This window comes from Electrophorus electricus, chromosome 3, assembly GCF_041902795.1.
Source record: "Electrophorus electricus isolate QZ-2024a chromosome 3, ASM4190279v1, whole genome shotgun sequence".
Lineage (NCBI taxonomy): Eukaryota > Metazoa > Chordata > Actinopteri > Gymnotiformes > Gymnotidae > Electrophorus > Electrophorus electricus.
This window is the reverse complement of record NC_137499.1, coordinates 38,674,852-38,701,711: the sequence shown is the minus strand read 5'-3', so window position 1 is coordinate 38,701,711 and position 26,860 is coordinate 38,674,852. Positions and strand designations below refer to the sequence as shown.

Here is a 26,860-nt window from a genome sequence, read left to right as displayed (position 1 = left end):
AGTACTGTAATTCCAAATCTCATGCATTAACAGTACAAACATAGCACATATGATACATGAAAAATTCTTGCAAAAAAATTCCACTTCCATTTTTATTAGTTGTGACACTTTAGTTTCAAGCAGTATTTCACTTAGGCCCCTTCCTTGTCATCAAAACAAACTTGCTGTTGGTTCCTTTTCAGCAGAAAGTGTGGAAATCGTTTTAGTGTACAGGTTTATTGTAAGCAGAATGTTCAAGCTTTAAGCAGTGCTGAATGGACTGAATGTGATTTACAGAGAAATGTGAGGACTAAAATCCCACTGTTTCAGTGTGTTTGGAGTTGTTATCATGCTGAAAGAGTCCTAAAGGGTATCACTGCTAGTCTAGCAAGCGGAAATACCTCGTGGAATGCAACATATATTTGTATTTTTTAATTTTTGATTCACACACACACACACACACACACACACACACACACACACACACACACACACGTCTAGAGAGTACATAGTACATTTAGTTTAAAATTACTGTTTAATGTTTAAAACGATTGTGCGTGTGTGTGTTTTTGTCTGTGTGTGTGTGTGTGTGTGTGTGTTTTTTTTTGTGTGTGTGTGTGTATGTGTGTGTATGTGTGTGTATGTGTGTGTGTGTGTGTGTGTATGTGTGTGCGTGCGTGTGTGTGTGCATTAATTAGTTTTGTCTGTCTCCCTGAGTTTAATAACATTTGTAAAGTGTCACCCTTGTCGAGTGTGTCTGTCCTTCCCCCTCTAGCCATGCTGCTCTTTAGTCTCGGTATGTGGGAGCTTGCCATAAAGAACATTATTCTCGGGCAGACATGTCATGTTCTAAGTGTTCTTCCACACTCACGCTACAATATTGATTTGCAGTCACATTTTTTTAATAGTAGTGTATTTTTGTTACACTGTGTCTTACAAGCAAATAAACATTTACTGCCCAGATAAATAACATAAAATGGTTTTGCACAGTTCTGTACTGTATCATTTGATTTAGACTGGATTCTTTGTAAAGCTGAAATTTATTTAGGAAAACTGGAAAGGTTTAATGTGCTTTGTGAGACAATCCCCATGTTTTATTCATAAACATACAACCTAAATTTCACTGACATATAAGATCATTATGGGATTTTCTTTGGACATCCTCTGGGTTAAGGCATTAAACAGTGACATTAAACAAGTTTCAAAGAGTTCCATCTTAACAGAGTTAAGTGGGATTTGTTCAGTGGTGCATGGATGGATGGGGGAATTATTCCCTCAGAACATAATTTGATAGGTTACTAACTGGTATGTGGTTTACCCTGGTATATTTGAAGTCTTGGTATAATACTTTTTAAAAGTTCTATGGTAAAATGAGAAAGCTCCTGTTACTTACACTGCATGCCATCTTGTTGTCAGAGACCTGCGTTTCCCAGATGTTGTCTCAGTTCTGGATGAAAGGAATTGTTGCTCTCATTCCAATCTTTTAGACACCAATTTAGTACAAAAAACCTTCACTTTTTTTTTTTTTACTGTAAGTGGGTGTAGCATGAGTTTGTTCTTAGTAAATATGATGAAATGATGGCTTTGAGACCAAAGTATGAAATGTAAAAGTTACCTGAATTGACACCTTTATATAAAAGATGAAATTAAAATACAAGAATTTGTTATGATTTACTGCATCCACAAGTAGAATAAAGATATCGTACCATCCTGAATATTTATACCAGATAACTGAGATTTAAAATTTCAGTTTATGTGTAGGGTAGTTTCTTTTGTTCTTTAGTAGACTTTTACTGTTATAATTCAACAGTCACTCATCCTGGAAAGCAGAATTATGGATGAGATTACTGGATGCATTCTCTCTTAAATATTTTCTGTCTGACATGGTATCCCGTTCTTCACCCTAACACTGACAAATATGGACACTCTCTGCTGGGCTGGGAGAGAGGTGGATTCTTTTCCATGCAGTCTTACAGATGATGGTTGGCTTTTGTGTTTATGAACATGTGCAACATGTTGAAAGAACAACGCGATGTGCCTAGAGGTATCGGAGGTCTCTAAGAATGCTTCTCTCCTCCTTGCAACTCCATGCTGATAGAGCTGCTTCGGGGCATTGGTACCAATCAGTAGTGGAATTTGACTGTTAAAGTGGCAGTCAGGAACTATGAGCACTACTGAAGTCATTTTTCTCTACCACTCTTGAAGGTTTTAAGCAAAACTTTTGAAGGTTTTAGGGAAAGAGATCAGTGTGGTATGTAGCCAAGGTAGAGAACATGCTGCCCCCAAGCACCCTCAACTTCAAACACTGAATTAATAGTTTAAAGAAGAAATGACTCAAGAGGAATGCCTTCTGTACATACTGAAGTACTGCAACGTGGCCCATGAGGCAGTAACTGGTGGATATGGAAGTTCCAAGCCCCTTCTCTGGGCCTCATGTGAGGCACGTCTCTGGGATGAGACTCATGTGGATCCCTGGCTCCTGCCTGCTCCATGACAGGAGATGCTAAAGTTTGATGTTTTTCATTAGTCCATTGCTTGAGTTGAAATTGCTCAACTCGGTCTCTAATCTCTTGCAGATAAGGACAGAACTTTGGTCATTAGACCAGTGGCCTGCTATATATTCATCCCTGTCACATTTAAAGCAATGAGTTGGAAAACTAGGTGCCCCATTGCATTAATGATGATGATGAGAGTTGTTAACCCTAGAAAGCCTGTTTGCTTGAATGTGAGTCTTATATAACTCTTTTCAGCTTTGGCAACACAACTACCTGACTGTGCAACTCTGCTGTCTTTCTCTCAAGGTTGAAAGTTTTATCTGTGCTTTGTCAGTTGTCCAGAGCTCTCATCATTAATTGGTAAGCTATGTACTGACTGAATATATGCTACAGCCGTTGAACATCTTAAATGTTTTTTTTATTCTATAAATAGCAGATCAGTGATCTTCAGTTCTTAATAAAAGAAACAGCTCAGGAAATGACGGTTCATTGCCCTTTTTGTGGTCAAGTTAAAGTTCTCATATCATACTTTGGTCCCAGCATCCTCTAAGGAATTGTCTGAGGTGTTTAATAGAATCCTTCGCCAGAACTTCCTCTCTAGAGATGGCAGGGGTGAGAAGAATCTGCAGCATTTGGAGGTTGCATGAGTGTTTGGCTATGAGAAGTATCTTCTGAAAATGCATGCTTGTCTTCAAAGGACAAGCACCTAATTAAATAAATCCCAACGATCACTTTGACTATAGGTGATTTGACATTCTATGAATACTACTGGTATTTTTTTTTTAATTTAAATGGATGACTACCTTTTATTACTGTTATTCAGTCACTGTTATCTGTCATTATAGATTATTATAATACTTATGAATTTACATGTGCACAGAACCTGATATGATGATTCTGGAGGTTGTTCTCTTTTTACTGCTAAGTAGTGTTGTCAAGTGTTCTTTTGAGTTCCTTACCCTCAGGATTAGATATATCCTTCACATCTGCTTATACCACATCAGTATGTATGTCTTATTTGGAGTCTTACAATCAAATGTCTGATGGCAAAAGCATTGTCCAATGTCAAGACTGTTTATACTAATGAGTAGAGGGAGCTGAGAGCTTCATACCATCTGCTTGTAATGAGCTCTGGTCAGGGTGATGGAGCATGGAATAACATGTGACAAATGTTTTCAGACTCCCATGTTAGCTAGCTGTGTATCATGAAAAATCAAAATTTAACATATTAATCTTTTCTCTGTGCTTTATTTCAAGCACTTCAGGGCAAAGAAACAGTACAATGATCTTATTGTCTCAGGGGAAACATTAGGGTGTATTTGATTGACTACCTCCTCATTGCTTAAATGTGCTTAAACAAAAGATCCAAAGGATGTCCTGTTTAATATTTATTGCTAGCTGTGACTATAACTAAAAATTGAAAAGTACAATTTTGGCCCTCTATGTAGCAGATTAACTTGAAAGATACCAGGCCTGAGGCATTTTTTTCTCAGCAGAAAGACACAGAAGATCGTTCAAATTCTGTGCTTCCTTCAGACATTTCCAAGTGTTGCAGATGTTGTACTATTGATGCTTGCATGAAAGATGTTGTGCAGTGGGTAATGGTCATGGAACTCAGTCAGTCAGGAAGCAAAAAATGCCTTGTGTTAAACTGGCATGCCCTGTGGTCAGGAAAATTATTGGTATGTAGATGATCAAAGTGCCAGTTTGTCATATTCCAAAGTGGAATCCTTCCCCTGTACCACTAGTACCACTAGTGTAGTTAATTGATGAGAAGCCTGACATTCTGCTTTTGCCCCACTATGGGTAAATTAGTCTAAGATGAGGAGATAATCACTGGCTATGTTGTACCTAATGAAAACTATTCTGAAAATCTGCAAACTTGTTGTTTTGCAGTTGTTATTTAGGGTTTCTGATGTGGCATGAGGTAAATGCGTAATCAGTCTGTTCATTGTGATAAAGACGTAATCACTTGTCTTTTTTACCTGTCAGTGAGGCTTGAAAAATATGCCTTCTGTTTTAAATGAATTCTGCCACTTCTATTACCTCATCTAGATCATTACATGCAAGAGAAGAGAAGAGGCACCACGTGTGCACTGTTCGCATATACAAAATGTTCAGGGAATATGTGTCAGACACCATTGTTCTGCCTTCTATGATTGACTTGCTGCACATTTACCAGTATTTATGAATATGAATTTAAGGTTTTGGTTTTTAGCATATCAAAAGGAACACAATACTGCACAGTTTGACAGTTTCTTAACAAATGTGTCCTTATGCTCAGGGAAGGGAAAAGGAACATTTTTGCATGCGGTGAGTATGCTCTGCATTACAGAGAGCTGCACACTCATGCATGTCTTACATTCAGACACAGTCCTCAGCATAAAACCTCTCAGTCACAAATGATTTTGTTGCTTCCTTGTCAAAAGTAAACAATACTGGAGCCAAATTGTCTTGGTAACAGTGAAAGGAACTGTCTAAAGTGCTCTGCAAAGAAAGTAATTGTTTCAATAAAATAAATATCATTTTCTGATATCAAAGGAAATTAATTACTACACAAATGAAGTTTGGATGATTTGTCTTAACCCTTAAAAAGATATTTTTACCATCTTAGAGCCACATTTATTTATAAAGAAACAGGCTGTAATGTTGGATTAGATGGTGATAGATGGTATGACATGAAAACAGTTTTGCTGGTTTTAAGAATAAGTACCACATGACCTGCTGTTCTGTAGCACATAGTTTATGATTCACTGCTCTCCAGCATTTTCCCAAAATCACTACAGCTGCTATTCAGCCACTCTTGGAAACGAGAACTATGTAGAATGTATAAAAAACCCCCAGAGACCTACTACTACTACTACAGATCTACTACTAGTCTATGAATACTCAGAATACATTTTTGAAATGATTGATGAGTATAAACCTAGTAGGTCTCTCAGATCTATGTCAGCTTGTACAGGTCAGCTTGTAGAGCTTAAAATACAAATTAAACATGGTGAGGTACTGTATAGCTTTTATACTACATACCACCAACTTCCAGCAGAAATACCTTATATGCATCTATTTCTAAGTAGTTACATATTAAAACATTTCTGTACTCTTTAATATAGCCGTATATTAAAACATTTATATACTCTATAATTTAACTTAATTAAGACTCATGCTTTAATTTAGCTAGACTTTATTTTTGTGCTGCCCTTTTGATGTAAATTATTTTTTTCTTAATTCTGTTGTATTCCAGTTTCTTTTTCTTTCATTTTATTATTTCATTATTTTTAATTAAGCTTTTGTATTATCTTTTCAATTTAAATAAATTGTTTTTTATACTATGTCTTTTTGTCTATTTTAAGTATATTTAAGTATATTTTATTTATTGGCCCATGACGGCCTCCTACAATGATTTGTTTGCTTTCCGCTGAATTTTCAAGAAACACTAACTGATTCAACAGCAAGTTAGACTATTATTTCTCAGATAAATGGGATTTATTAAGTCTCCTTCTTTAGCTTGTCTCTTTTCATATTTCTAAATATTCTACAAAAAAGGAAAAACTCAAAATTATGTAATTATTATAACACAAGATGAGGTTAATTGCTTCATTTATTCATTCACTTTGATAGTTTGTTTCGATGTGAGTATAAGCAGGGATGTCTTTCCACTTGGGGAGGAGAATGGGGGGATTTGAGGGCTTAGGCGGGGAGGACAACTTACGCAGCAACTGGGCCAAAATTCCAGTTGGACCCCATCTGTCTGAGTTTATGGTAACCATCTGTAATCCACTAAAACATGAAAATAATTCCATTAAAATATATCAGAATATGTATTTTATCAAAATATGTACATTGTGCAGCAATGGTTATTCTTTGGCCAGTATCATGTCAGTTGCACTGGGGCTCATTAGATCCAGGTTACACAGTGAAAGAAATTCTGTAGTAGTACTCTGCAAAAAAGGTATTGTTTCAATAAAATAAATATTGTTTTTTGACATCAAAGGAAATTAATATTTTTAAGAATTACACAAATTAAGTTAATGTTGGATGATTTGTCTTAAATCTTAAAAAGATATTTTAACCATCACACAATGGCTGGGTGAAAAAGGCTCTTCTGTAGTGCACACAGGCTAACATTCAAGATCTTTAAAGACACTTGAAATCTAGGTTCAATACAGTAAATCCACCTTTCTTGATGCAATAAATCCTAGAGCATAGCTTCAGATTTTCATATCATGAATGTTAGAGATGAATCTTGTACTGGAGCATGTACCTTTATTAATGTACAATTTATGAAAGTGTTCTTACACGTATAGAGTAATTTCATCAGTCTGCAGTTGTCTAGCATACACATCCCTCCATCTAGCACACAAATGTACATTTGACAACAAAAGCAATAATTATGTAATAATAACCTAGCACTTTTTTTTGCTATGTTTTTCTTTGACTGTGAGAAGAAAGTTTGGACAGCTGTTCTGGAATCAGTGTTTTTTGTCATTATTAAATTGCTTTTTGAGCTTGTTACATTCCCCCCCCAGCTCCATGCTTCTCTGTTTAAGCATGTCTCTTTCCTCACTGTTTTCTCTCTGCACCGCGTTCTCTCTGCAATCTCCTCCCTTTGCGATCTTCATCCATTTATTCTCGGTTTTATCAGTTTCCCTTTTTCTTGAAACCACATCAACTCTCTGCCTGTTTCATTTGCCACTTCAGTTTCATTTTCTGTCAGAAGTTTCTTCCTGTGGTGCATACCTTTATCTTCTGACTTATTTGCATTGCAGAAATGACTGTCCTGAATCGTCTTCACAGACTATTCCCCACACCCATTTTCCGAGCAGGATGAGTCTCAGCTCCTCCAGTCCAATAAAAGCGAAATGCAGGGGAACTGTGGTTAACGTCTGACTATATGAGAGGCAAAAATAACAAAGGCAACACACTACTGCCTCTGTCACACAGAGCCCACATTCTTTACTTATTTTTTACATATGATTTTTATGTTTGCAAATTCACATATTCCAAAGAGGTACATGTTGTCATAGTTGTATGTGATAATTAAACTTATAGTTAAAGTTAGATGAAGGTGATTAGTCTAAAATGTCCATCAGAAAACTACAAAACACTTTTAGCTTTGCAAAAGCATATTATTAAAGATTTATTTGAAATTTATCCCCAAATAAAATAAAAAATCTGTTCCTGTACCTGTTCACTACTTTGTGTTTAGTTTTGCGTTTCTCTTCAAATGGTGAGTGGGTGCATGTGTGTCTTCCCAAAAATGAGAGCTCAGGATTTGTACTGCTATACCAAACACCTACGACAGGCTCCACCCCTCTCTGGATGATGTCACAATGGGGGTTTGTTTTTTTTCTAGGTCCCTATGCTGAAGCTTCTTATCCTCTCTGCTTAAACAGAGTCGCACCAGTAACTTGAGGATGAATATCCTCATTTAGGAAGACTAGATCAACCTCTGCTCTAGTGTAGGAAGAATCAGATTCTCCCAAAGGAACAGTAAAACTAGAAAGTAAAGTTTGTGAATACAATTCATGTTGGTCTGATAAAATCTGCTAAAAGCTATCAAGGTCTCTGGTAAAAAAAGTTGACTTCAATGTGACTCTGCATGAAAACTGTCTGATCAGATTGGTCCCAAAAATCAGTGCAATAAGCAAATAATGTGTGAAAGTGTGATAGCTTGAAAAGGATATAGCTTAAAAACTGTAGAAGTTGATCAAAATAATTTGCTGAAATAATAATAATAATAATATTAATAAATAAATCAATATAGGAAGAGTCCATATAAATATATATTCTTAAACTAGCCGTTAATTTTAAATATAAAGCCAAGCTCTTTTTCTTCCTTAAATTTGCCCAGACCTGTAATTGGAAAGAAGATTTAATTTAAGTTAGTATGACAGTGGGATGTCATTTGATTGCATGTCACTGTATTTTTTTAATTTGATTTATTATCCTTTATTCTTTTATTTATTTGTATCTGCACCAAACTATTAACAAGGAGTCATTCATGTTTTTTTTTCATACACGATGAAACTTTATTGATATTTTTGCATGACAGCTTGTGTTATGTTCATGAACACCATGTAAAGGAAAACTAATGAAGAACCTTTACCTCAGTACTTTCATAAATACACTGGTGGGATCTAAAGTGCAAATTTCTACACATGCCATCATATTTCTATACCATTTCTACATAGCCCCATAGCCAACAGCAGAATGTTCTGAAATATTAATCTGTCTAATCTAACACAGTTTTTAGATAGAAAAACTAAAACCTGGGGACAAGTAGGCTCATCATTGGTTCATGTTTTCTTTCCTTTCTTTCAGGCATTTATAACTGTCCTGTAAATTATATCCTGGCTTTTTAAAAATATTTGGAAGGATAGCATATCTGCCCTGCTCTCCAGATTATCTATTCAAGCATGAAAGGAAAGTTAGTATGACATGGAACATAGGTTATGAGATCACGCACCAAAGGAATTCACTGTCTGAGATGTGTGACTTCATAGAGAAATATTCAGAGCTACTTTTTTTTAATTGAAAGAGAATTGACCCAAGTGATCCATGCTGGCATTTTGGTTCAGTAACCCATCTGACTGACTCAGAGTGGGAGCGAGTCAAAACGGCACCTCCGTCTCTAGCACATATCTGGTTGCATCTTGGACGTTCGGCATCGGAGGACTTTAAGAAAACTATCGATCTTGTGGGAGTCCCTGCGGAAGCAGGACAAGAGGAAGTGGAAGTTGACCAGGCGTGAGATTTTATCATGGCCCAGGTCATTACTGTTGAAAGGGAGAGAGGAAAGAACCTCAGAGGATGTCCCCATCTATGGAGGAAGAGAAGAGAGGAGAATAGCAATTGGTTAGCACTGTAGATATATGGTCAGCTATACAATGAGACCTGCTAATGCATGGCACAAAGATGGTACTTACACATAGACACACACACACACACCAGCAGAACTCTCATACCTTGTGGACCAGTCGCTCTAGGCCTGCTCCAAGGGAGTTAGTCTGGTCCTGCAGTTGTCTGGTCTTGCTATTGATAGCATTTCGTTCTGGATGGGGCAGGGTATTGGCCTCGGACGAGAGCATGGCCAGAGGGTCTGACCAGGCCAGTAGCAGCGAGCGAGCCAGAGACAGTAACTCGTTCTCCTGCACAGAGACAGAAAAAGAGCAGCCGGGGCTAGTTACCACTCACGCTCCTCAGACACTGACACGGCTGAACTAAGACTGCACTTCTGTTTTCCTGGAGGGATGTTTAATGTGCCGCGACTTACAACAGTGACCACAAGAGGGAGCTAAAAATAAGTCAATTTGTGAGGGCAGAGAGCACTAAAACAAAACAAAAGCAATAAAACTGAACACTTGTGAATTATCAAATGAATGAGAGGTGAATAAAAGCTTAACAGTATGAGAATGTTACCGGCAGTCTGAGGGCCTGATCTTTATCATTGGGGATCTGAAGGGAAGCTGTATGGCACATAGATGGTCTCATGAGTCTTCCTCCATAAGGTGGGAAGTGAGAATCCTAGATAGGAAAAAGAGAGGAATGAAATATGGAAAACTACAAAATGAAGGCAATACCTAATGCCTCATCACAATTGGAAAAAGAGAAGAGACTACACTGCCTACTCCCACACAGTAAAACACCACACATCATCACTGCAGTTCATCCACCTGTGCACCCTAAAGACCAACGACTAGCCCCCATAATCACACCATCACCTTCATCTCGACACCACCCTCAACTCAGCCAGTCTCCCGCTGTTTCATTTCACCTCTGTTCCACACCACCACTCGTCAGTTGCTGATCAGTAAGTAAAGGATTTACTCTGAAGATTTACGGATTTACGCCTGCCACACATCCCCAGCCATGGACAAACACGGAGACACACAGCCGCTTGCTGGTGATACACTGACCAGGTCATTGGTGAGTGAGGTGCTGAGTGAATGTAGTTTGTCGGAGAGCTGAGAGACTCTCTCTAGAAGGTCGTTCAAGCTGACCCCGTCGATAGAGACAAAGACACACATCAAGACGGCAACTGGAGCAGAAAGACAGAGAAACAAGATGAGGAAAGATAACAGCTAGGAGAGCCTAAACCCCAGTGGAGAATGAGAAGCTGAAATTAAGGTGAGAACTGTGGAAATTGAAAAAAAGGTGAGGGTAATGAACATGGAGCTCCAAATGTCTTTCTAGATGGAATCTGAAGTGCACTTACAGTTTCCAGACAACAGTAACAATAGTCACACACGTACCTGCCAAGGTTAGCTTGTGGTTTTGGGAACGTCGAACCATTGTTCTTCTTCCAAGTTTTCTTTTCCTTCCCCACTGTCTATGATCAATTGTTCTCTGTCACATCCTCTTGTGTCTCCCCATTATATACGCTTGTTTTTTTTTTTCATTTGTGTATGGAGTAGGTCCTTCACTTTGCTCACATTCTCCCTAAACTAATCCTGTCCTGAATTGTCATAATGAGAAACATTGTCTTGGGGTCAGGACTGATGAATAGCCACAGGCTGTTTGACCAAGCTTGGGGTGCAGGGCTGTGGCCAGGAAGGTCTAACATCGTTCTGCTAACCACATGAAGAAATGAAAATCTAGCAGGTTTCCTGAAGCATAACAGGTTTTAAACAACATGCTTAATGTATGTAAATTAAATTCAAATGAAATGTCGCTCTTGCGTGTTATGTCCCCTGAAGCTGGACAGCTGTGTGTGTGTGTGTGTATGTGTGTGTGAAGTTCTGGGAACCACTTTTGCCTTTGATTGTTTTTAACCAAAACACGTCTGTAACTCATATTCAAGCCACGCATCACATGCTCACAACAAGTCACAATTATGAACGTGCAGCTACAGTGCATTTTTTTGGTCAAGTCAGTATGCTTTTTTTTCTGGATTGTGCTGCACTGTGTGTGTGGGGGTGTGTGTAGTTGTTGTCGTCGTATGTCTGCATGGGAGAGAATTTTGGAGATGTTTCCTGTAGAACATCTTCATTCAGGACGTTTCTGACTCTAGGCCATGTCATCAACCAGTCGCCCCGAATTACTGATATATTCTGCAAAAGCTTTTGAAGGAACTCTTTTTTTTCAGTTCAGACTGGTCTCCAGCAGCTCCCAAAGACAAATAAAGCCTCCTGACGGTGGACAATGTGTACAGCATTAAGGCCTACCACCTCCCTAATAAATTCCAAGTGAATGTTTGCTAGAGTGTAGTGGGTCCCTATGGGGGGGCCAGGGTTCAATCCCCTCTCTTGGCACTATACTATGCCAATAAGAGTCCTTGGGTGAGACTACATTTGCCTCTGTAACATGATTGAAGTTGGGTAAATTGCTTTGGATACAAATGTGTAAATGTTTATGGAATTGATGCCATAGTGTACAAATGAAAGTACTGCTACTGTTACCATGGTGAAGTGTTGTACACTCATCACTGAGTGTATTACCTATGAGGGGCCAGTTTGCGTCAGCAACATTGCACTCTGTTGAGAGAAGGGCTATTATTAGTAAACTAAATAAAAAATTAAAAACTGACACTGAAGAAAAATATTGTTATAACTGAAATAAAACAAGTGCCCACAAACTGAAACAAAACATAAAAAATGGCAGGTGCTATTAAACCTAACCAAAACATGAAAAAGTGGACATTTTTTTTTACTTGTTTATTTATCACTAATGCACAACATATGTGTATTTTCTGGTTGTGATGAGCACAGTATCATATGACCAACAAAAATGCTGGTAGAGAGCATGTCCTGTATATCAGTGTCTAGGTCTGGGAGCTGTGTGGCTACTAAAGCTAAATCTAAAAACAATAAAAGGAGACATAATTTAAAAACAAAACCTAACAACAACAACAACAACAACAACAACAAAATCACTTTATGAAAACAAATTAAGACTTTATGAAATGTAAATGGGAAAAAGAGAATAAAACATCATACTTACATTAATATTACAGAACTGTTAAAGCCTAGATTGAGAGCATTCAGGCTATAATATCAACAACTAGACCCAGTAATAAAGCTCAATAATCAGTAACATAAAAAAAGCATATTTAGGCTTGTTACTAAAACTCAATATTGGGTAATGTAAACAAATGCTGATATATGTGACTACTGCAAAATAAACTGTATGGTTAGGAGCCAAATAATAAAAGATGTGTGTGTTTATGGTAAACTAACCAAAAGCTAATTGTCTATGGGAAAGCAGCTGTACTCTGTAGGTAATGAGTGATCACAGTAACCAGTATTACTGCATAGTATTTCTGTCTAGCTTACTGGTGAGCTCCTCCCCAGACACTCCCACCATATACATTTTGACCTCCAAGTCTGAAACTCTGACTTTGAAACTACAGCCACTATTCTCAGTATGACAGTATGACCTTCCAACACACATTATATATATATATATATATAAAATGAGAGTGGGAGAGAGAGAGAGAGAGAGAGAGAGAGAGAGAGAGAGAGAGAGAGAGAAAGAGAGATTAAAAATTGTAGTAAAGTACATGGAGTTTCCAGAGAAACAGAACATTTTGGACAGAGGTCCTTCATCACCTGTGCAAGCATCATATCTCCACATCTCTTTCTACAGTACACTATATCCATATATATATATATATATATATATATATATATATATATATATATATATATATATATATATATATATATATATATATATATATGTGTGTGTGTGTGTGTGTGTGTGTGTGTATAACTGATGGTTTCAGCTTGCTCAATTTCTCACTTATTCACTCTTATAAACGTTGAGTTTCTTTTGTACTAAAGAGTTAAATAAATTTAACTGTATCAAGAAGTAATCGTTACCGGACTCTGTACACTGGCAGGGCCGTCCATGGGGCGTGGATAACAATATAGGCCACAAAGAAGAAGAAACATATATAAACGCAAAATTGCAAAAATGTCAGGTTTACAAAGTAAAATAAATAGTGCGCATCAAGGAAACCTCAAATACATCTAGATCTAAAGAATAAAACTAAGATGAATAAGAAGTTAGGAAGACCTAAAGAGCCTGATTAAATTACGGTCAGCAGGGCAAATATATTAATCACGTAAAACCACAATTTAACATCACACCCCTGCAGATGACGTTGATAGCGGCCTAATTTGTTACATTGTTAATGGTTTTTCAAACATATCTGTCCAGTCTCACGGTTCTCCGGTTAAACGTAGAGTACCTTAAAATTAATTTCATTAAAACTTTCGGTTTGCTTCATATTTTAGTAACAAATCAAATTTGCTGAGGACGCTTGTAAACACATCCTTTCACAAGCAGATCTCACAGGTCTTTAGATTATGTGACAAAAACAACATGAATAAAGCGTTCAAACAGAAACATACAGTCGGTATATTCTTCCTTTGGACTACACGACAGTGGACTATATATTTAGGAGATCAAGTTTAATCAAATTGCAATGGTTATACATTATTTGTATTGAAAGATTTATAATCACAAACGAAGGATTTAGATAATCTAATTAGTTCGCGCTTGAAAATGCACCCTAACTCTGCATTTGTCACTAAATGCATGAAATTCCCCACGTGTGCACGGACGCAGAATTGCGCGCAGTCCACGAGGCTTGGCAGTTAGGAATTATCCATGACGCTTTCCTGTCTACTCCTGTTAGGGTCAGTTCGGCAAAAGAACACGGTCAGTAATTGGTTGACATTTGATGCTAATTTAATTTAAAAGGATTAAAGGATTTAAGCGTGTTATGTATTTAAATGAATGAGAAGGTCTTTTCATTATTTGTGAACACAAAACCCTATTGAAGACTGCTTGGCAGATGGGTCATCCGTGTTGCTCTCTCTTTATTCCGCTTTTTGAAGTAACAGGGAGACTATACTATACATGTAATTTTCTTACAATTTATGGGTGTGTGTATGCAAGTCTATGCGTGTATGCGTGTCCATGTCACATTTAAAAGTTGGCGAACTCATTAGTGATTTGAGCCAAGTTATAGGACCGCGTCTCGCGCGGCTGGTACAAGACGTGCTGTCAAAGCTCAATATTGGATCAAATCTAACCGCAGGGCTCGTGATGGACGATAAAGAAACTTCGCAGATCAGCAGCTATGGTCCTGCAGTGCAAAACCGTGCGCACGAAACTCTGTCCTTTACTGCTGAATCAAAGAATACAAACAAACGATGCAGCGATTGTAGCGTAATGTTTTAATTATAGGTCCTATCAAACATTGTCTTTTTACGAACACCGTAATCAAGAAAAACGAATTCGACAGCAATGAATAATCAGAATTGTGGTAGAACTGCCGATGCGCTGGAGATTTAAATTAGTGAACGTCACTGCATTTAACAACTTTGTTTTTAAATCCTACAACAATTGACGATTAATATGCAATTACCCGCATTTCTCCATCACAGTAATACACTGTAGTCTCGGCGTTGTGTGCTAAAAGTAGCTTGAAAGAAAAGGGGAAAGAAAAGTTACCTTTTCCACGTTGCCACAGATTGTTTCGTCCTTTTTAATCTTGGCTTGAATAAGATACAATTTTGTTGCTTTCTGTAACAGCGCAGCAATTCCAATATTTTTTTTTAAATATCCAAACCGCAACTAATACACCGCAATCAACGCTCAGTGATGTTGCGCGCTACGATAAAGGCAGTTGTGCTGGGTCCGGAGGAAGGTAAAATTACGCAACCTCCTGTTTGCAGTTTACACAAGTATGCAAGCTTGCTTTATTTATTTATGCTATGCCACGAGTTTCGCCGTCATTTATTTGGCTGCCCATTTCCAAGTGAACACCCTTTAGCGTGTCTTCCTGAAATAGATTTTGATGTCTTATCAGAATTGTATTACAGTTATTCATAACGTCTGGATAGGTTTACACCTCACCTTAAATTTCAAGTTTTGAATTTACTTTACGATTTTGAAGCCGTTTTTTTAAAGTCCGAGATTACTGCAGTAAGAAGGCCTAGGCTGTATATGTTTCACACGTCATACGTGATTCTTATTCTGACTTTTCACTGTCCGTTTCGCTTGTTTAACTCGGAGTAATTGGTTTTTAAACCTTCAGCAGCGCCCAGGAAACACAAGTAACGCACAGTAGCATATCCGCAACCGAATGTTTCAAATAAGTATACCTACAGGATCTTTTATAAATGTACAGCTTTAGATTTGGAAATTACAAAGATGCATGTGCCTGCATGTATGTGTGCGTGTGTATGTCTCTGTGTCTGTGCGCTCGCGCGTCTGCGTATGTATCTCGTGAGGGGAACAGTAGGGAGCGCGCCTTCATTGTAAAAGAATGACGTCTGCAGGTGGCGAGCGTGTGCAGATATTCTTTTCAGCAAGTTCTAGGTAAAGAGGCAATACTGCCGCCTATTGACACGACATGCTCAGGATTGCAAGTATTTGCGCGATGCATTCTGAGATTGACTTAATTGCATGTCCAACACTTTAAATCTCTTCTCCTGTTTCATCTCTCATGTGCATGTGAGCCTGAGTATGCCCTCTCAATATCCACCACCCATGTGCCCTACCCTCCCTCCTGCCAACTCATACTTACACTCCTCCCTCTCTCTCTCTCTCTCTCTCTCTCTCTCTCTCTCTCTCTCTCTCTCTCTCTCTCTCTCTCTCTCTCTCATGCACACAGAGGGTACACAATAACACACACACAACGTTGTAGAACATGTCAGACTCAGAGGCTGCAGCTCCTGCCGAGACCCCTGTCCCTGCTGCCTGTAAGACCATCAAGGCAGACCTGGACAAATGGTGAGTGCCTCCATGTCTCTCTCGGTTGTCCATTTGTGTGTGCATTCCAGTCCAGTTGTACTACCCCCCCGTACTGGCCCATCTGTGTTGGATGGTCCTTCTGGCCTTGGTACGATCAGCACTTCTGTAGAACCTCCAGGATGAGAGTAATGTCGTCAGGGGCTTAAATATCAATATTCATATCAGCCTAACTATCATGCATCTTGATGTTGATTTCAGTTGGAGGAATAACATTTTAATAGCAATGGACAGCACATGGTTAACTAGTCTGTGGTACAAGACCACTTTTTAAAATGCTAGTATTAGATTAAATTGAATGTTTTTTTTTAATTTTTCATAGTCTGTTCATTAGAGCTGGGAGGCACGGGTAAGGGGATTCTGGGAAGCACGAACTGCTACATTATGCTTGATTGGCTGTTTGGATTAAGCCTACATCCTGGTCTGTCTCTCTGTTGCTCTCTCTCCCTGCCCTCATGCCTTGCTATGTCAACATCTCTGCAGTGCTACAGTGCATTCATGTGTGGGAGACAATCTCTTAATGCTGACCTCTCTGTATTTGTGTGTGTGTGCCTTTCTCTCTGCTAAGCCCTTGCTTGCCCATATCCCTGACTGAGAACAGTCAATAGAATAGTGATTCTGGAATAATTTTCTGGTAAATACACCAGGCTTGTTATGGGCACTGTGGTGGTGTGTCTGTGTGTGCAGACTGTAAATAATAGGTACTGCCAGTGCTGTTTGATGTGATGTCCTATTCTGTCAGCATTTTGCCCTCAAGGCCACAGTGACACCAGGGCAACACCCTGCTTTTTCCACCTCCCTCGTACCCTTGAGTGTGTGTTTACATGCTATAGCAGTGTAGATATGGCAGGCTGGAGGGTCCTGATAAGACAACACACACAGTAAGCCTGATTAGTGTGGTACTGAGATAATGGGGGTATGTTTTCCAGTGAGGCGTGACCTTAAAGGCTGGGCCTGGCTTGGTGGTCCAGTTTGACCAGTATGTCTGACCAAGATGACAGATAATATTAAACCAGTGCTTAACCAACTTTACCAATATGTGTATGTATTTTGTGTTGGTTTGTTAGATTTATTTCTAAAATGTCCTACTCCTCTAGATTTTACCAATGACACCAAGGGAAATGAATGTTTAGTGTGTGTACATGGCCATAGCCAGTTATAAGGTCACCAAAGTCCAGACCTCAGTAATTTGTTTAGATTACAGATTACTGATTTTTAACTAAAATTAAAATGAGACAAAATAGAACTGGATAAAACAATCAGCGGTTGATAACTTTTGCCCAGAAACAAGTGCAAGCTTAATTCAGTTTAGATGTGTTTAGTGTTAACTGTGTTAGAGGGTGTGAGCACAGACCCTGGCATCATGTGCACTTCTGCTGACAATGATTGTAGTCTGCACACATGGGTAGCAGCACTGCAACAGGTCCCTTGTAAGTGAACCGGCAGGCAGCATACCATCCATTAAGATAAAGCAATGACCGTTATGCCATTATCTTTATACTATAGACGACGGCTATTTCTTTCACATTATTAGGTTAGCTAACATTTCACACAAGGCCCCCAATTAAAAAAGTCTTATGTATGTCACATATTAATAACAGTAGGCCTCCAAAACATTTCAATAACACATTTGGAAATGAATATAAGCGTATAATGATGTTAGATTGTAATGGTGTTACTCATAAGCTTTTTTCTTTTAATTTTTATTTCTAGCTAAGGTTAAAAATGACCATATCTTAATTATCACACTTCATACTGTAAACGCATATGTTTTGTTGCTGTAGATAATGTCCTTATTATTTATTATTTATTCAGCAATGCATATAAATATGAAAGCTGCACCTCTCTGGAAGCAAATGTCTCACCAAATTTTGAAATTAAAAGCCTTTGAATTTCTAGCACTGAATTTGTTTAATAGAAATTATGCATCTGAATTTTTTGCCTCTGAATTCAACTCTTAAATTTTCAGTAACTCATTTCACTTGTGTTTTTCAATGTTAACAAATTCAGAATAAAGATTCAGGATTGAAACACTGAAAAAAGCAAGAAAAAAATAGAATTCAGAAGGAAACAATTCAGATACATAATTATAATGGAAAAAAAATTCAGTGCTAGAAATTCAAAGGCTTTTAAATTTCAAAATCTGGTGAGACGTTTGCTTCCATACACATCTACTTTACAATAAGCTGTCAGCACATTTATAATGGGCCATATTTAACAATGCCTACTCCTACAGAACACAGGCAGCTCAGAGCGGGGGAGAAACAGCAAAAAGGTTCAAAGAGAACACATCGTCCTGACAAAGAAACCAAATTTAAAACAGCATCACGAGGAAGACACGGGTAAAGAGAAAGACAGCCAGTGTGGGGTATGTGGGTGATCAAAACAATCCAGTCAGATTTATTAAAACATAAATAAAATTTGTTTCTTGTAAATAGCAACAAGTCTGTAGAGAGGGCAGGCTGGAAGGTCCAGAGATGTAATGTTTATATGTTTATACGTGTAACTGTGCATAATTTTGACTAAACCTACCACCCCCAATCCCAACTCCTGACACCAACATATATCAAATAGTCAAAGACTATTTTCTGATTGTTCCAGCCTTGATGCAGTGGACAGATTTTAGTGGGTGGCTCAGTGTAAGTTAAACACTTACATGGGCTTTATGCTTTTTGTCCTGACCTAACCGATCACCTTATGTATAACAGTTTTACTAATCAGTTCTCTGTGGGAGGAAGGATCTGCAAGCAGTGAAGAAACCCCCCCCCCCCCCCCACACACACACACACAGACACACACACACACACACGCGCACACACACACACACAGACACACACACACACACACACACACACACACACACACACACACACACACACACACACACACACACACGTCTGCTTTTGTATGTCCAGCGTTTGCCAGTCCAGTCCCCTCCAGTTCCTGGAGCTTGGCACTTCAACCCCTCCATGTGTCCCTCTGCTTGCGCACATGTGTTCACACCTTAGGGGCTTCTGCAGGGCACAGTGCACAGTGATGCTCACAAAATGAAGGCCTCAGGAGGCTGACTTGAGTATTCTCTACCACCTCAATATTTGTATCTCATGTATAAATAGGCAGTGTATGTGAGCATGAGGGCATGTGAGTGTGTCTGTAGTCTGAAGTTCTGGCCACTGGATCATGTTGCCTGTAAACTCGACACCAGGTGCTAACCCTGGCGCGCTGGCCATCTTGAGCGTCTCTGCAGGTGGAAGACAGGGAGAGGCTTTGAACTATGGCGCTTCTTCACAGAGGCATGATGCCAAAGGCTCAGTGGGCAGCTGCCAGTCATGGCTTCAGGTTTAAGCCCTGCAAGGCGTACTTGTGTTGCGGAAGCACAATCTCAGACACTGATATAATGCTATCTCATTCCACCCCCCTGCATGGTCGTTGCGATCATCCAAACAGAAAAGGATCATGTGTTGGGCGAGAGCGAAGTCCTCCTGACCTTGTGATCTCATCCACACTGCTGCAGTATATGAACAGCGGAGGGGCTTTGGGACCCCACTGATGGGCAGATAGAACATACAACCCCTCTGTTGGATTCAGCCCATCCTTCTGTTTACATGACTATAAAGGTTACACACCTGGCAGTGTGTGACTGAGCTGGTTTACCATTGCTCTGTGAGACCTCCTCCTGACCAGCCTGTGATTGTTGTGACCCCAGCTGATCCTTAGATGGGGTTCTTTTGCTCAGCATGAAACGCCTCGTCCTGTCTGCAGACGTGCATATGCTTGCAGCAGCTTGGAGGGGCGATGCGGTTGACGTGAGAGACTTGCTGACCTGTGCCATGCTTTGGTACAGTTATAATGCAGACCCCTGAGGCTGGATTCATAAACAGATCAGTGGGTTTTACTTATTTTTTTTGTGTCAAGCTCATCTTCTTTCAAGATCATATGTTCAGATTAAGCCTGGTTAGAAGATCTGGGATATTTTGAACTTGGCTCAAATTTCTCACGCTATTCTTAAAGCACTTTTACAACACAAAAACACATTTTTAAAAATTGCACTGGATAAAAGATTTTGTTATTTTGTGTTATTGCATGCTGAATCCAAATATGTTTCAGAATTCCTCTGTCATCCAGTTCCAGTATACTCACATATCATTATATATAGTATGGAAAAGTGGTACCAAGGAGAGTGGATCCCCTTTATGTTGGCAGACTACTGCTGGACACTGAAGAGGGATGTTCCTGAAGCTGAATAGAGGCATAAATTAAAGACTTGTACATTTTAGAAGAACATTTGAGCATATTTTAAGTGTAATAAAACCCTTATTTATGAATAAGTAAGTTAATGTAAATTTTAATTGCTCTGTCATCTATAAACAAATTCAGCATAAAAAGTTCACCTATTTTAAATTGTGGAAGAAAATATGTTTTGTCTTCCAGTGTTTCTGGCACAGTGAAATCTCACCTAGGATCACCTGATTAATCCTTCCACAAAATACGCCTCAAATTTCCAAACATCACCTTCCCACCTTTCACCCCATCACAAAACCGCTCTGCATAAACCTTTTTTTAAATCAGAAATGATCAGCTGAGTGTTCCATCACTGCAGTAGGAACCGGGTGGAGGTTGTCTTGCTGTGCCAGCCACCACTGACCTAAGAACTGGGTCTGGCTGGAGAGAGGACTGGAGCATGGTGGATTCCCAGAATGCCTTGCACCTCTCCATGGACTTTTACGGTTTCAGTGTGGTAAATCGTCGGTTTGTGTGAGAGTGTGTCTGCTTGGTTATCCTAGCCATGTATTTTCAGTGTGTTTGAAGCGTGCCTGGAGTCTTCCTGCTGTGCTTACTCATTTATAGGTCCCTCCTCATTTTCCCTGTGTGTGTTACTCTTTCTACATGTGTACTTGCACTGGCTTTAAATAAGAGTTCTTTCCTTCAGCAAAAATTCTCTCTTCTAGCTCTTCTTCCTCACCGATGCTACATTTTGTTTAATGGTTAGGAGGATTCTAAAAACACATTGGAATTCAGTACAAAAAAGTGATATAAGTTTCACCTATTTTAGTCTGTGTGACCAAAAAAAGTTACAGTTTTGCTGCCTAGTGTTATCTAGCCAAGGATCGCCTGAACAATAATTCTGAAATCTCCTGCCCTTGACAGTCCCTCTCTGTACCTTCTCCAGAGCGGAGGAGCCCACAGGCCATGAGCGGGACCCGGGCGTTTGCTGGGGAGAGGCCATGTAAATAATTCAGCTGTGATTTGCAGATGGTTCTGCCCCCCCCTCCCCTCCCCTCCAACAGTAGCCATTATCACACTGCTGTATGACATCGCTGAAGCGTCTGTTACCGAAAATCTAGTTGCTATAGTAACCAGTGGGAAGAGAAGGGGAAAGGAAGTGACACTGTGTTGGCTGGAGAGGCGGTGTCAGGTTGCAAGGGGGGTAAGGGGGGGCTGTTGTCTCAACAAGATGACTCATCTGCTTTAGAGATCTTTTGTGTGTGTGTGTGCTTGCGTACGTGTGTGCATGTAAACCTTTGCGGAGGTGATATAGAGCATGCTTCAGCGGCTTCTCAAACCTGCTCTTGCAGTGACCTGCCTTGAGTGAAGATTTTTTTTTATGCTGACCTGGAATGATTTGGGGTTCTGTAGTTCGTGCTTCTCTGGAGTGATCCCTCCATCCCGTTCTCTTCCTTCTCTCTCCCTACCTCTGGATGTGTATTATTAAAATAGCTGTTACTGTTACTTAAAATGACCTTGACTTGCACTCTCTCTTCTGATCTCTCTCTCATCCTTCTCTCCTCTCTGTCTCTCCATTTCTTTCTGTCTCATTGCTCCTCCCCGTTCTCAGCTCTGTCTGCCCTCCTTTTCTCTGGTTCTCTGTCATTCTCACTCCTGTTTCTCTATTCTTTCATTCTGTCTCACGCTCAGATTATGCTTTTCTCACCAACCCCCTCTCTTTCTCACTAGTTCTCCCATTTCTTAGCACGACTCCCTGGCTGTGCTGCTGGGACACTTACGTTTAGTCTTTTTTTACATCATCTTCCAACCTTTCACCTCATCGCCAAACTGCTCTGCATAAACCTCTTTTAAATTAAACCAACTGTGTGTTACATCATTGCACACTGAACTGTATTTGGGTTATGTATATTTATTGGATAGGATGATCTGTTGGTGTGGGAGGGGCAAAACAGTTTCAATAAAAGAGGAGGGCCATGGGTGAAGTCATGTGATCACTGTATCCAGCATCAGTGGAGAGGTTACATTCACCTGGCAGCAGTCGCTGCTTGGCTTGCACTGTCACACAATCTCTCTCTTCCTTTCTCTCACTCGCTCTCTCGCTCCCTCTCCCCCTCTCTTTTTCACTCTCTTCCTCTCTCTCTGTGCAGATGCGTTCCCCCCTCTCTTCTTCTCTTTTTCCTCCTTATCCACTCTGTCATTCCAGCAACCCCTTTCGCTACATCAGACTAATGTAGTGTGGCAGGGCCTGCCTTTGTGTTGGGTGTTGAGTGACTGGAATAATCTCTGTGTGTATTCACACAGACACCGATGTACACACACACACACACACATGCACACACAAAAGAGAGGCAAGCCCCCCCCCCCAACACACACACACAGGCATGCTCACTTACACACACAGATGCATACACGCACACACCCACACACACACACACACATGCACAAACACACACGCACACAGATGTGTGCGTGTGTGTATGTGACAACACACATGCTTGCATGCTTGCTCGCTTTCTCTTGCATATCTTCCAACTTGTCTTAGGTCTGGGTATTGACTGGTCCAACTTTAGTTTTCCATGGAATTTCAGGGTTTGCACTGGCACATTTGTGAGTCATTGGGTGTGAAAACTGCCCCTCTGTTATTCCTCAGCTTTGTTGTTTGTTGTATTTGAGTATATACTTATGAGTATGTGCAACAAACTGTGCATGTGATTGACTGCCTGGCCCTAACTGACTGTGTGTATGTATGTATATGTGCATATCTTTGACAATAAATCTTGTGTTGCTTGTGTTATATGAGAAATCAGGGTGCTATTGCATGTGTAAAGAAGCACATGGTTATAAATATTGCTGTGTGTGTTGCAGCATAAAGGAGAAAGGGGAGGTGGCATGTAGCAAACTGGTGGAGGCTTTCACCGCCTGTGTAAAGAGCAGTGCCAAGACATCGTGAGAAGCTCTACACAAAGAACATGTAAACCACCCTCTCTCTCTCTCTCTCTCTCACACACACACACACACACACACGAACACACTCTAAAACAAACACCTTTATACACACACCCTAAATTAGACACCGTCATACACACACCTTAAAGCAGACACCGTCATATGCACAACCTAAAACAGACATTCCCATATGCACATATATGCACATATGCTTTGCATATCAGTGGGATACTTGCATGAACAGACAATATGGATTAGTGTGTAAGCTTTCACTGTAAAAAAAAATAAAATGAAGTATAAATTTGAAGTCATAGTATTTATAAGTTTGTGGCCTGTCCTAATGATTAGCATATTCCTAAGTAGACAGATTGATTAATATACGTTCATGAGGAAAGACAGCAGCAGGGTAGAGCACAGAACTGTGCTCCAAAACTGTGGACACAGTGTAAACTGTAGTCAACGTGTAAGTCAATACACAGTACAAGTACACAACAACAACAACAAAAAAATGCTCGGAAGAGTATGATGAAACAGTGGACAAAGCGTAAAAGCACTACATAAAAATGCATTATAAATAAAACACAGTGGAACATTTCCAGACCAAAAATGTCTTATTGTCACTGACTGTTTTAAGGAAAATGTTATTCTCATCTCATTAGCTGTGCTGGTAGCTCCATTTCATCAATAACATAATCCTCCTGATCTCTGCGCCGTCCTACAGGTCCACTGCACTGGGTCCTCCACCTTCCCAGCATTCCTTTCAGCACTGAACTGAATGACTCTGATGGGACTTGGCAGCAGAACACATATGTCCGGCCCCCTCGCCTCCTCTCCTCCTGCCCCACTTCATGCAGTTTTAACGGCATCTTCCTGCCCCTCCTTTTTCCCTTGCGGCCAAATGCTTCTGATCTGTAGGCTGTTTCGGGAAGCCCTTGGATTTTATGTAAATTGTCTGTTTGAGAAGCTTTCATAATAGTGTAATAAAGTTTAAAAGACTAGTACTTTTGTCTTTGACGAAATTGTTAGGTTGACACATGTGCTTTTGGTGTGCGGTGTGATCTGCAGTGCATAATGTTCAACATAATGACCAAACCACTGGGCAAAAAATAATGGAACTTGTACCTACCATATTTTTTAATAAAAAGTGGTATATATTTCTTGTTTTTACTTCAGATTTTTTTTCTGTCTTGGGTCTCATTAGTTGTCACACACACACACACACACACACACACACATATATATATATATATATATATATATATATATATATGTGTGTGTGTGTGTGTGTGTGTGTGACAACTATATATAGCCCAATATTACAGTGGTGATTAAAAATAAAATATCAATGACAAAGACAGAGGACATATTTGATTATGACAACACTTCCTTGCACATTCAAATGTAAACGTTCAAACTAAATGGCTTAATTCTCCAAAAGGTATGTATGAAGTCCTCTCTTTAACACTCCTTATTCTTAATTTTGCATTGTCTTAATCCATCTTTTATTTCCTTGAGGGACTATTAGGGCTTCCGAAGAAGGAGTGAGATGATTAATGAGGTGGATTAATGCAGCCATAAGAACACCAGTACCTCAGAAGTCCACAGACACACAGTGCCCCTCAATCACTAAGTGTGGATTAAAGCGCAAGTGTCAAACCAGTCAGGTGGACGTTCAATTGAAGACCTCCACAGGGGAACAGTGAGCTGGCTCACAACACCTCTAGCACATGGTATCAACCCGAACGTATGAAGACTTGCCCTACAAAACAAGAAAACCCCCCAAGGGTTTGGAAAGGGATTTTATACAAATAGAGCAGAATGCACGCATGCATGCGTGCACACACGCACACACGCACACACACAGAAATTCGGAAATATTGCCTGCATTTCATTACTCTGGGCTTTCAGTGTCAGCATAATGAGTTTGTGTCAGCATTTAATGTGGTTTTAATGCCATACAGCCAGTAGTGAGTTATAATTCTATGGTTGCTTATGTAAGAGAATGTAAAGAATGTACATATTCATAAAATACGTTCATGTGAATGAGTATGTGCCTTTACTATGTACTCATACATGGATGTATCTGCACAACCACATTCATCCAATTGTACATGTTGGAGTGCATGTGTGTATGTGTTAGTGAGTGTGTTACTGTGTGGACTGTTTTATTGTGTGTGTTACTATGCGTGTTACTGTGTGTGCCATGTTAGTGTGTGTGTTTGTGTGTGTGTGCATTAGTGTGTTACTGTGTGAACCGTGTTATTGTGTGTGGTACTATGTGTGTTACTGTGTGGGCCATGTCAGTGTGTGTGTTAGAGTGTGTGCATACAAGTTTCAAGTTTCAAGTTTGGTTTATTCGTCACATACATAGTCATACACAGTATAACTCGGAATGAAATGGTGGAGAGTGCTCTGTCCAAACTGAGGAAAAGAAAACAGGGATGGATAGAGAAATATAGATATTCTATATATGTGAAATATATATATGCAAAGAGAAATATATATATTCTATGTATGTGCAAAATATATTAACAATGTATGTACAATATATGTATATTATGATTATATACACAATGTGCAATGTACTTATACTTATACTAACCCATTCATTCTATGAGTAAATGACAAAGGACTTTTGTAAGTTGCTCTGGATAACAGTGTCTTCTAAATTCCATAAATGTAAATGTAAATGCAAATGCAAATGTAAATATCCTGGCCTATACCAGCTTCACAGCAGCATGCTCTGCATGTATGAATGCAACCATCCCCCCAGTGCACACAAATGCAGGACACTCATTTCATTAAAGGTGAACTACTTTGGACTGACTATGTTACATCCTACACAGGCCAGAGCTATGTGTACATATGGAGGGACCTCTCTGGAAGAAAGAAACATTTATGCATTCCAGACACTACAAGACTGTGCCCAGTCGGAGGTGCTACCTGAAGCAGAAGGTGGGCCCATGCGTCTTGTGGCACTTGGCAGTCGGATGGGGAAGCCAGAAACCCTGCAGGCTTTGGCATTTAGGCCTAAGAGGAAATCAGACCACTCTGCTGAAATCCCCAACTCACAAGAGGCAGGGCCCAGAGTACAAATAACTGATTTGCTATAAGCTTCCACAGCAATATACAAAATACAGGTCTGAGAAGTGTCCATTTTGAAGACTTGTTTGTTGAGTAAGGATCAACAAAGCAGTTCATAATATAAATCCAGTTTTATTTTTTTGGTTTCTTTTATTAAGTGGAAACACATTTGTTTTTCTTCAGAATACTTTTCTCAAACTGCAGTGGTAGACAATATGATAGTCCCAAAACTACTGATCCTAAATTATTATTGAAATATTTTTGCATCTTTAAATGTTGAAATTAAAAAATAAACATTTTTCCAGGCAAATTTGCTTATTGTTAAACTTTAAATGACAACAATTAAACATGTTATTTTTGAA

At 39.4% G+C, this 26,860-nt stretch overlaps 1 protein-coding gene and 1 long non-coding RNA gene across 3 annotated transcripts; one reads left to right on the top strand and one right to left on the bottom strand.

Annotated features, from left to right (window-relative positions):
* Positions 1 to 8,479: 8,479 nt before the first annotated feature.
* On the bottom strand, positions 8,480 to 10,985 carry prl (prolactin). Its single transcript, XM_027014715.3, has 5 exons — positions 10,730 to 10,985; positions 10,394 to 10,515; positions 9,897 to 10,001; positions 9,443 to 9,625; positions 8,480 to 9,297 (listed from the first exon to the last, which is right to left on the bottom strand). Exons 1-5 carry the CDS (start codon positions 10,767 to 10,769, stop codon positions 9,109 to 9,111), a joined length of 639 nt encoding a protein of 212 aa, XP_026870516.1. The 5' UTR covers positions 10,770 to 10,985; the 3' UTR covers positions 8,480 to 9,108.
* A 3,137-nt stretch (positions 10,986 to 14,122) lies between these two features.
* On the top strand, positions 14,123 to 24,568 carry LOC113580271 (uncharacterized). 2 transcript variants are annotated; one of them, XR_003410956.3, is made up of 4 exons: positions 14,123 to 14,141; positions 16,105 to 16,223; positions 23,334 to 23,439; positions 24,136 to 24,568. It is a non-coding gene; the product is annotated as an uncharacterized LOC113580271 (long non-coding RNA). The 2 variants fall into 2 exon arrangements; XR_014122900.1 differs by lacking the exon at positions 14,123 to 14,141 and adding an exon at positions 15,117 to 15,135.
* Positions 24,569 to 26,860: the final 2,292 nt, after the last annotated feature.

Excerpts from the sequence above, each read along its gene's own strand:
- prl (XM_027014715.3), bottom strand. The coding sequence starts at position 10,769 with ATGGTTCGACGTTCCCAAAACCACAAGCTAACCTTGGCAG. Across the intron at positions 10,002-10,393 it reads CCTCACTCACCAATGACCTG|GATTCTCACTTCCCACCTTA; the intron begins GTCAGTGTATCA and ends TTTCCTATCTAG. Across the intron at positions 9,298-9,442 it reads TAGAGCGACTGGTCCACAAG|ATGGGGACATCCTCTGAGGT; the intron begins GTATGAGAGTTC and ends CTTCCTCCATAG.